General features: G+C 38.7%; 1 protein-coding gene across 3 annotated transcripts in view; it reads right to left on the bottom strand.

Moving 5' to 3' along the window:
• Positions 1 to 568: 568 nt before the first annotated feature.
• LOC107961817 (rRNA-processing protein FCF1 homolog) overlaps positions 569 to 11908 on the bottom strand; it is a 72010-nt gene continuing 60670 nt past the window's right edge. For 2 of the 3 annotated variants that reach the window (XM_016897980.2, XM_041115607.1), the window contains exon 6: positions 569 to 2442. In XM_016897980.2, the coding sequence (XP_016753469.1) occupies positions 2412 to 2442 (31 nt within the window). In that variant the 3' untranslated portion in view covers positions 569 to 2411. The remainder of the gene's footprint in view (positions 2443 to 11908) is intronic. The other variant, XM_041115605.1, reaches the window with a different exon arrangement.

Raw genomic sequence — 11908 nt, forward strand, 5'->3', positions numbered from 1 at the left:
AAAGGCCTATATATAGGCTAGATAAATAAATCTAAATAAAACTCCTAACTATACTAGAACTCTAATTTAATCTAAACAAGAAGTAGTTTTAAACTAAACTTTCTTGTTAACATAAAATTCCTAAATAACTTAAAATACTTAATAATTATCAAAAATTCAGAATAAAATAATAATAAAATAATAAGAGCTAATAAATAAAATATTGTGCTCATATATAATAAAAATTAAGCCTAAAACTTAAACCCAATATGAAACGTCTAAGCTTGTAAGATCAATGAGGTTTTTTGAAGTGAAATGCTTAAGCTTGTTAGCATTTTCCACATGGGCTTGTCGTCATAGATTGAGAGTTTAGGCCTACGAACATAATTAGTCTCTTCTAATTCATCATTACTCCAGAATTTATTGTCTTGAAACTTCAACTCTTCTTCTCAAATTTTTTTCGTGATAAAATCTTGAACCACTAAGTTGAGTTTTGACTTTATTTGTTTGGATTTGGATCTCGTAATTGGGCCTTGAGGAAAACTAAACTCATCTCTATTATGGCCTTTGAATTGGGCTGAGTTACTCGTATCATCCTGTGTCTGGGCATCCTTAATAACACAATGTGATGAGTGAAATTCAAAAAATACATTATTATCAGATGCAAACTGAAAAACCAACATAAGGTTCTTTCGAATAGTCGACACACAGAGGATATTAGATAGATGCAACAATTTATTCGGCGTGGGTAGAACCGTGTACCCAACAAAGGAAATTCTAGTAGATGCACCATTTCCCATTATGAGAGAAGATTTACCTGAGTAAGAAGTGGAGGCATCGAAGCCCGCGGTGTTCTGGCACACATGGTGAGTAGCCCCTGAATCACGGCAGCAAGACGTGCTCCCTACTGGCAACAGAACATACAAATCAGTACCATTAAAATTTGAATCATAAGCTGTGGCATCAGAAAAATCGAAAGCATGAAATTTAGGAAGCCTGGGTATCCCAACGAACTGAGACGAGTCATACGAAGATGAGTCGCTATCAAACACACGTGCCCGTGGCTTCGTCTGCCAAGGAACCGCAAGAGCATTATGCTGCAAAGGCCGATCAAGATTAACACAATTAACATTGGCCCCAGAAGAAATTGGCCCATCATTTAGATGCGGTCGAACTGATCCACTAGGCCCAAAAACCTGGCCTGTATCGGGTTGCCCATACGTTATTGTAGGCGAACCACCAGCATCACCAAAAGGCTGGCCCAAAGATTGGTGTCTAAAAGCCGAATGGAAACCATCATTCGGTGGCCTACATTCAAGTGGCATAAACGAAGGTGGCCCAAAGGACACATTTACTACACGTGGCCCACGTGGATCTATATTTTGAACCCCCACATTCGGCCTAGGATAAACAGGTGAAGACAAAGCCCAATTTTGACCACTAGCCTTCTAATTTTGACAATTTCCATTTTGAAACCGAGAGCCACGCACCCAAGAATCCCTAGGCGCACTAAACACTAACCCTCCTTGTTGTGTAATCAGAGCGTCAGTCGGTGATTGCTCATCTCAATAATACCAATAGTAACACCTTTGAGCAAGGTGACCAAAGCGACTACATATTTGACACTGGATCTGAGGCCGAAAACCTCGACCACGACCACGAAAAGGAGGACGGCCACCACGAGAGAAGCCATCCACTACTGGCGACTGAGATTCTTCCACGAGATTCGCATCAATCAACACATATTGAACAGATCTCACCTGACGAGCTTCGCATTCAAGGAGAGCATCAACAACACGTTAAAACGGCAGTGGAGCTGAGGAGAGCGAGGCAGAGGACACGACGGCTTCAAATTCAGACGATAGACCCGCAAGTAATACTGCCATCCGTTCAACCTCTGAAATCTAATAACCGGATGCTGCAAGAAGCGTACACAAGCCTTTTATTTTATCAACATAAGATTGGATGGAAAGACTACCTTTCTTGAGGGAATAGAGTTCGTGTCGAAGTTGCGACTGCTTCACACTCGTATCAGCCGCAAACAAACTGGTTACCATGATCCACACATCACAAGCAGTACGAACATCCGTGAAAGAAGATAGAAAAGACGAACTAATGGTAGAGAGCAGCCACGAGGTGAGGAGATTATCTTGTTGCTCAAAAACAGAGGCAGACGGATTGGCAACAAGAGTGCCATCGGAGGACTGAACAAACTTCGTCAGAGCAGATAAGAAGCCATCAAGAAAACCTAACAGACCATAACTAGCAAGAATGAAATGCACCTTCTGTTGCCATTGAATGAACGTCCACTCGTCAAGATTCACCACGTCATGTCGAGGAAAAGAGGTGACAACACGATCACTGGTGAACACAGAGCCATTCGCCTTAACAGACTCAGAATCAGCGGAGTGCACGGCGACCATGCCCGAAGATTACCGAGCTACTGATACCATGATAGAATATCTAACACAAGGTAATTACAATGAAATATAGGCTATGAAGAAAATGTAAAACAGAAAATGAATCTTGAGACTTGAATTGATATCTGTCCTTCTATGCTAACAATAGCAAGAATATATACAACACTTGGATGAGTTAACTGCAGCTAACAACTCTAACCATACTACAACTGCATTACAACTGGATTATAACAAATTAAAAGATTAATAGAACTCCTTCCTCATACTTTAACACATAGCTGCTATTCCTCGAAGTTTGTCCATTGTCATCAAGGCTTAAGTTAGAGAATCCTGCCGAAAAACATGACCTGACCGAAGGATTCCTACTCAACATGGTTTTTAGACTTTCTTTTATTCGTTATAGCCAAGTCATCCATAGGATTATGTACAAAAGAAAGTCAACGACAAAAGCAAAAATCACTTACAACAGGTCAACCGAAGAAAAATTGGAAAAGGTAAATTTCCAAAATCTTTCTTAGCATATTCTTTGCATGAGGAGATGGGAAATTTTCTATTTCGCGGTTAGAACGTGTCCCTATAGATGGAACGAGGGAAAGTGGTCACTTATTAGGTCGTTTAACGTCAAGGCAGCTCCAGGACAAGAGTAGAAATTAACGCGTTAGCATGACTTCGAGAGGAAAGTTCCACGATTAAACCAAATGGATTAATATACCCTCCTTTTTTTTTTGCATGTTCAAGCAGTGGAACATATCGAAGAAGTTTTTTTATTGAAATAATGTTTTTTTCTTTGTTGTCCTGGAATTGTTTTTTTAAAAGGTATTTTTTTTCTTATAAAAGGCAAAGATAGAAATTGGGTTTTTTTTAATCCAACCTTACAAAATTTTAAAATTATGAAAATAATTTAACTTCAAAATTAATTATGAGAATGATCTAATTTCTATAGTAGAATTGGATGCTGCCACTTTCCCAAGCAACATCACCCTAAAAATCCCCTCAATCATGCTTTAATCATTACAAAAAATATTAAAAAAATAATTTTTTTTGGTGTCGTGATGACACCAAACGAAAACGTACAGGGGCAAAACTTTCAGAGACACAGTGAAGTAATTACATTTTCCAGATTGGCTGAAAAAAAGGTGCCGCTTGATGGCACCAAATTAAACTTTTTATTTATTTGCATGCTAAGTCTATCCCTTTTGAAATTAAATTTAAATAACCCTTAAAAGACAAGAAGAACAAAAATAAACCCTTCTCATTTTTTTTATTTTTTTAAAAACAATAAACTTAAAAAACTATATAAAATTTTTATTTAAATTGCCCAATATGCCCCTAAAAAAACTTCCTTAAGTTTATCTACAGGCCTGTTCTTGACATTTTTGGGGCCATGGGCAAAACAATAAATCGAGCCTTTTTAAAAAAAATTATAAAATTCAATACAATAAAATAAAATCATATACTAGTAATTTCATTAAAATAATATGTTTTATGACATTACGCGAATAATATATTTTTCTAACAAAATTTTAAAAAAAACATTTTTCATTCAATCTACTCTTATGTCATAAACTAAAAAAACACAAAAAATTCATAAAAAAATGTCTACGAGCATTTTGAGATGCAAAATCATTATTGATAACATCAACATCAATATTTTCCAAAAAAATCTTTCTTGATTTTTTATTTTAAAATTAGTTACTACTAATAAAATGGACAAAACTCAAAATTACGCAAAAATATTGGTCTAATGTGTAATGTTATACATAAATATTAAGTGAGTATCTTTTTTTATTTTAAAAATATCATATTAGTGAACTTATTAGAAAAATTGGACGAAGTTAACAATTGAACACTAATTTTAAAACATGAAAAATAAAAGGATTAGATTTCAATTATATAAAAAGTATAAGATTTTAAAAACATATTTTAAGCTATTATATATATAATATCTATTTTAGTTACACGGTCGCCGTTGTACAAATCTCGTAGATTAGATTTTTTTTAAGATATTTATTTTAAAAACTAATTGTGACAGCCCTAGTGTGACCCTAGTCGGAAAGTGGTTTCGGGACCACAAAACCGAGTCATAAAAATAATTAATTGCTATATTCTATGCTTATTATGTGTGTACATGAGTATGTGGAAGTTTCATTCTCTAATTTTGCCAATTGCATGAGAAATTATTAAATAGGGATCGATATGAGACATGGTAAAATATGATAGGCTAATTTAAAATGGTCTATTAGTGCATGTACCAAAAAGGGTGGTTTTGCATGTCAATTTACCCAAAAGATGAAGAGTGGCCGGCCAAGGGGTGATGGTGCTCCACTTATTCTAATTTAATATGTTTTGTTTAGTTAACAAATGGCTTAAAATAATTATAATAAAATTGAATAAAAGAGAAAAAGGGAAGAGGAGTGTTCATCTTCTTCTCCATCTTGCCAAGGCCGAAACAAGGAAGAAAAATAAGGAGAACTTACCTAGAGCAAGTCGGCATTCATCTTTAGCTATAGGAGGTAAGCTTTGAATTTGTTGATTTGGATTTATAATATGCTAAGCTAAATTGTGGATGCACTCTTGGTAATGTCAAGAAAGTTGAGATTTTTCATGGTGATTTGGGCTATATGCCGAATGACTAAGTCTTAGAATAGGGTAGAGATTTTGGATGAGTAGTTTAGAGGCTCCTTGTACATTCGGTCAAAAGGTGAGTTTATTGAGGATGTTAATTTCTTCCTCTATGATTATTTTTCCTAGCATGTTAAATGGTTCTTGATAGGGCCGAATGAGTTATGGAAGTTTTTATAAATGTATGAAGTTCAAGGTGCAAAATTTTAGTCTTGATGTTATGGATAATTCGGTTGAGATATGGGGAGAGGGAGTTGTCATTTAGGTTAAGATCAAAGGGATGAGCAATAGGCATTAAAAGGTGAAATGTGTGAAACTTAAGGTGTAAAAACCTATATGTAATTACATAGGAAATGTTAAAAAACTAACATGGTATATTCGGCCATGTAGAGTACATCCTAGAGATATTATATTTAAGTCCCTACAATCGACTAAATGGGTGATTAGTAAGGGTGATTGCCGAATATACTAACATACATATGCATGTGTAATTGGATTGTAAATATTTAGCAAGGCGGTTAAACTAGTTGATTTATTGATTAAGCTCAAGGAGTTAAAGGAGGAGAATCGAGCAAAGGCAAAGAAAAGATCATCGAGTAGCCGAGTTGGAACCGTCTTACCCAACACAAGTAAGTCATTAAGCATATATTTTGTATTAATTTAAATGGTCATAACGTCTATATAATGATGCTGAATGGAATGATAAATATATATATATACATGTATGCATGGGGTGATGAAAGTATTGAATAAAAAAAGAAAAGAGGTGCGATGTATTGAGTTGTTGGTTTCGGCACTAAGTGTGCGGGTGTAAACATTTATGATCATGAGATTGGCACTAAGTGTGCGGGTTTAAATTGTACAGCACTAAGTGTGCGAATTTGATTATATAGCACTAAGTGTGCGAGTTGATTATATAGCACTGAGTGTGCGGACTTAATATATATTTTTGAATCACTATGGGCACTAAGTGTGCGATATTATTGAGTTGATTACGGACAGCGGATTGGGTAAGTACCTTGAGTTCATGGCTAATAGGCGCTATGTTTATATTTGGAGTTGAGCTTAGTAAGTTTGAACCTATGTGACAATTATAATTGAAGTCACGTACATAAGATTTATCGTGGAATAGGTGAAAGGTCGTTTAGTTGTATGATTGTAACGAAAATAAAATGATGTATGAAAATGCCTCAAATATCCTATTGATTAGTAAATGGAATGTGAATGCATGACTTGGTATGAGATTGAACCGATAGGTCTAAGGAACTATGGTATGGTTCGGTATGGATGGAGTAACTAGCCTCGTTCCATTTTGTTTCCTCTTGTGATAATGTTATTAATGGATGGTAGTGCATTGCTTATGACTTACTGAGTTATATACTCACTCGGTGTTTCCTTGTCACCTATTCTAGGTTTCTTGGACTCGTCTCTTTTTGCGTGATCGGGCCGTCATCGAAGTCATCACACCGGCTAGCAACTTTTGGTATATTCTTTTTAGTCGGTCTAGGAGAACATTTCGGCATGTATAGGCTAATATGTTTTGTTGAAATTTGGTATGTAAACTTTTAGCCATGCGAAAATGGCATAAATGTTCGGTTGGATTTGGTTCTATAATGTTAGGTCGTAAGTCTTGGTAATTCGATTTTTATGCCATATGTCATGGTTGATTATTTTGGTGTTAAAATTCATGATATGGCAATAGTGTAGTAGGGAGATGTTTGACAATGACTAGCCTTTGGCATGGCTAGTCATGATCATAATTTGTGATATGTATGATGAATTACTAGTTAGATCAAGGAGAAATCACGAAATAGGCATAGTTGCTTTAGTAACAAATGCTGGCAACAGCAGTGACGTGAGATTTAAAAATCACTAAAAATAGTAGGAATGGAATTAATTAATGAATAAATTATGTAATCGAAGCTCGATGAGTCTACTTTCATATAGAAGAAACGAAACGACCATATGAGCTGTATGTTATGAGATAATTAAACTCTTGTGAAACAGGGCCAGAGCGATTTCTGGATCCCCTGTCCCGACTTTAGAAATTCACCCTAAATTAATCAGAGACAATTAGAAGTCATGCTTTATATGTATAGATTCCCTTTTGAGTCTAGTTTCATTAGAAACCAACGGCATAAGTATTGGAGCTCTGTAAAGGGAGATATCTAAGTCGTAATGCACAAGGGTCAGAGTAGTCGAACCCAGGAACAGGGACGACTTTAACTAATAAACTGTACCAATTGGCCTGACCAAAAATTCTACCATATAGATATATGAGTCTAGTTCCGGGGAAAATTTACGGAACTGGATTTCGAGTTTCAGAACTCAAGATATTATTTTTAAAGCGACTAGTACGCAGATTGGCAGCTTGTCTGGGAAATTTTTAATAAGTGGTTTGAAGTCTGTTAACACCTCGTGTTCGACTCCGGCGACGGTCTCGGGTTCGGGGTGTTACAATTTATTTGGTATCAGAGCTATGGTTTAGTCGGTTCTAGGACTACCATAGCAGTATGAGTCTAGCTATACATGCCTTAATGTTAATGTTTAAATGTGTGATGACTTCTGACGGTTAAAATTGATGTTTTGATTAGTAAATGGATCCCGGTGTAGAGAGAACCTTGGCGGATGACGTTGAAAGTGTAGTGGCTACTCCTGCACAAGGGACGCTGCCTATTGAACCTCAGTCATCTGCGAATAATCAAGGTGAGGGGGCTAAACAAGCCTTCTTTACCATGATGAATGAGTGGGTCGCGCAATATGCTCGAACCAATCCGGCTGTCCAACAATTCCCGAATTTGAATAATCCACCCCAAGAGCCCGTAATGCCATCATTTACTGATCCTGTGAGGCTGAGTAAGCCACCTGTAGACTTGATTTGGAAGCGCGGGGCTGAGGAGTTCAGGGCCATAGTTACTGATGATGCTGAAAGGGCGGAGTTCTGGCTTGATAACACCATTCGGGTGTTTGATGAACTGTCATGCACGCCCGGTGAATGTCTAAAGTGTGCTATATCCTTGTTGCGGGACTCAGCCTACTATTGGTGGAGGACCCTGATTTCCATAGTCCCAAACGAACGAGTTACTTGGGACTTCTTTCAAACAGAATTTCGAAAGAAATATATTAGTCAACGGTTCATTGATCAAAAGCGTAAGGAATTCTTGGAACTCAAGCAAGGCCGTATGACAGTATCTGAATACGAACATGAATTCGTAAGACTCAGTAGGTATGCCCGGGAGTGTGTAGCTGATGAAGTTGCTATGTGCAAAAGATTCGAAGAAGGATTGAATGAAGATTTAAAGCTACTAGTGGGTATTTTGGAGATAAAAGAATTCGTAACACTAGTCGAACGAGCCTGCAAGGCGGAAGAACTTGGAAAGGATAAGAAGAAGGCTGAATTTGAAGCTAGAGACTATCGTAAAAGATCGATGGGTAAAGCTCCGTTCTCAGCTGCAAAGAAGTTCAGGGAGGACACTAATAAGTCGAGGACGACTGCGGGAATTTCCATCAGAGCACGACCATCGACGGACTCCTGAGCTACTTCGGTAGCTAGTGTGGGCAATAATCGTCTAGAGAAACCTGAATGTCCCCAATGCGGAAGACGACACCTAGGTGAATGTTGGGGTAAGTCTACTAACAGGGCCTGTTACGGATGCAGTTCGAAGGACCACTTCATTAGAGATTGCACGGAGCTTGATGAGAAGAATAAGATTCAAGGTGCAAGACCTAGTGGAGTGACAACTAGAGGTCCACCACCGAGAATTTTAGGAGGTAGGGGTGGTAGTCAGAGAGGGCCTCTGATACGGCTGTTCGAGCCGAGAACCGTACTCCTGCTAGAGCATATGCCATTCGCGCACAAGAGGAGGCATCCTCCCCTGACGTCATCACTGGTACCTTCACTCTCTTTGATACTAATGTGATTGCATTGATTGACCCTGGCTCTACTCATTCATATGTATGTGAAACCTTAGCATCCAGTAAGACTCTACCTGTTGAGTCTACTGAGTTCGTAATTCGGGTGTCAAATCCCTTGGGTCGTTACGTGCTTGTCGACAAAGTGTGTAAGAAATGCCCCCTAGTAATTCGAGATTCCTGTTTTCCGGCGGACTTGATGCTTTTGCCGTTTGATGAATTTGATGTTATTCTTGGTTTGGATTGGTTGACCGCGTATGATGCGGTTGTGAATTGTAAAAGCAAGACTATTGATTTGAGGTGCGCAAATAACGAGATAATCCGAGTTGAGTCTACGGACTTAAGGGGGTTGCCAGCTGTAATATCAGCAATGTTGGCCCAGAAATATGTAAGAAAAGGGTGCGAAGCATACCTTGCGTATGTACTTGATGACAAAGAATTAGAAAAGAAACCCGAATCTGTGCTGGTGGTTTGTGAATACCCGGATATTTTTCTTGAAGAATTACCGGGTTTACCACCTATTCGAGAGGTAGAGTTTGGTATTGAGCTTGTACCTGGAACTACGCCAATTTCGATAGCTCCGTATCGTATGGCACCAACCGAGTTAAAAGAATTGAAAGCTCAGTTGCAAGAGTTGACGGATAGAGGTTTCGCTCGACCAAGTTTCTCACCTTGGGGTGCACCAGTATTGTTCGTGAAAAAGAAGGACGGAACCATGAGGTTGTGCATTGACTATCGTCAACTGAATAAAGTGACGATAAAGAATAAATATCCATTACCATGTATTGATGATTTGTTTGATCAACTAAAGGGAGCCTCAGTGTTTTCAAAGATAGATTTGAGATCGGGTTATTATCAGTTGCGGATTCGAGATTCAGACGTACCCAAAACTACTTTCAGAACGAGGTACGGTCACTACGAGTTCTTAGTGATGCCGTTCGGGCTCACTAATGCCCCTGCGGTATTTATGGATTTGATGAATCTGATCTTTAGACAGTATTTGGACCGGTTCGTAGTTGTGTTCATTGATGACATCTTGGTCTATTCAGGAGATGAGACCGAACATGCTGAACACCTGAGATTAGTGTTGCAAATTTTGCGGGATAAGCAGTTATATGCTAAGTTCAGTAAGTGTGAGTTCTGGTTAAGAGAGGTTAGCTTCTTGGGTCATGTGGTATCCGCATCGGGTATTCGAGTTGACCCGAGCAAAATTTCAGCCATAATTAACTGGAAGCCTCCAAGAAATGTTACCGAAGTTCGGAGCTTCCTGGGGCTCGCCGGTTATTACCGACGATTTGTAAAAGGTTTCTCGATGATAGCTGCACCGTTGACGAAACTACTCCAAAAAGATGTTGAGTTTGAGTGGACAGAGAACTATCAGAAGAGTTTCGATCGACTAAAGACCTGTTTAACCGAAGCTCCAGTGCTAGTACAACCGGAGTCCGGCAAAGAGTTTGTCATTTATAGTGATGCATCCTTACTTGGGCTAGGTTGTGTGTTGATGCAAGAAGGTCGAGTTGTGGCTTACGCGTCGAGACAATTAAAGCCGCATGAGAGAAACTATCCGACCCATGATCTTGAATTGGCGGCCATAGTGTTCGCCCTGAAAATATGGCGGCATTACTTGTTTGGGGAAAGGTGTCATATTTATTCGGACCACAAAAGTCTTAAATATTTGATGACTCAAAGAGATCTAAATCTGCGACAAAGACGTTGCTTGAGTTGTTGAAAGACTATGAACTTGTTATGATTATCACCCGGAAAGGCTAACGTGGTTGCCGATGCTTTAAGTCAGAAAGCACTGTTTGCTTTGAGAGCGGTGAATGCTCACTTGTCCGTCTCACCCGATGGGGTGCTAGTAGCTGAATTAGAGGCCAAACCATTATTGATTCGTCAAATACTTGAATTCCAGAAAGTCGACGCTGAATTGGTCACTAAACGAGCTGAATGTGCTTCGAATGAGGAATCAGAGTTTCGGATTGACAACAATGATTGCTTGACGTTCAGAGGTCGATTATGTGTTCCAAGAAATTCGGAACTTATTTCAATGATTTTGGACGAGGCTCACAGTAGTCGAATGTCAGTCCACCCAGGTAGTACTAAAATGTACAATGACCTGAACGTCAATTTGGTGGCCCGGTATGAAACGAGACATTTCCGAATTTGTTTCAAGGTGTTTGATATGCCAACAAGTAAAAGCGGAACATCAAGTGCTGTCAGATTACTTCAGCGATCATGATACCCGAATGGAAGTGGGTCGGGTAACGATGGATTTGTATCTGATTGCCATTGTCATCAAGCAAGAAAGATGCAATCTGGTTATTGTTGATAGATGACCAAGTCTTCATTTATCCTGTCCGTACAATTTTTGCTCGATAATTGGCAGAATTATACACCTCCAATTGTTCGTTGCATGGGTACCTATTTCTATCGGTCGGATAGGACCCAAGATTTACATCGTGATTTGGAAAATTTACAAGAGCGTTGGTATAAGATGCATTTTAGCACCGCATTTCATCCCCAGACTGATGGCCAATCTGAACGAATAATTCAGATACTCGAGGATATGTTGAAATGTTGCGTCTTAGATTTTGTGGTTCATGGGAAAGATATTTGCCTTTGATCGAATTCGCTTACAACAATAGCTTTCAATCAAGCATTAAGATGGCACCTTACGAGGCCTTATATGGTCGTAAATGCCGTACCCCATTATTTTAGACTGAACTTAGTGAAAGTAAAATTTTTGGGGTTGATTTGATTAAGGATGCTGAGCAGAAAGTTCGAGCAATCGTAAAGTTTGAAAGCCGCTTCGGATCGTCAAAGTCGTATGCGGATTTGAAAAGAAAAGACATTGAATATCAGGTTGGAGACAAAGTATTTCTCAAGTTCACCCTAAAGAAGGTGCTTAGATTGGTCGTAAGGGCAAACTAAGTCCGAGGTTCATCGGTCCGTATGGGATCCGAACGAGTTCCGTA

Source organism: Gossypium hirsutum, chromosome A06 (genome assembly GCF_007990345.1).
Source record: "Gossypium hirsutum isolate 1008001.06 chromosome A06, Gossypium_hirsutum_v2.1, whole genome shotgun sequence".
Lineage (NCBI taxonomy): Eukaryota > Viridiplantae > Streptophyta > Magnoliopsida > Malvales > Malvaceae > Gossypium > Gossypium hirsutum.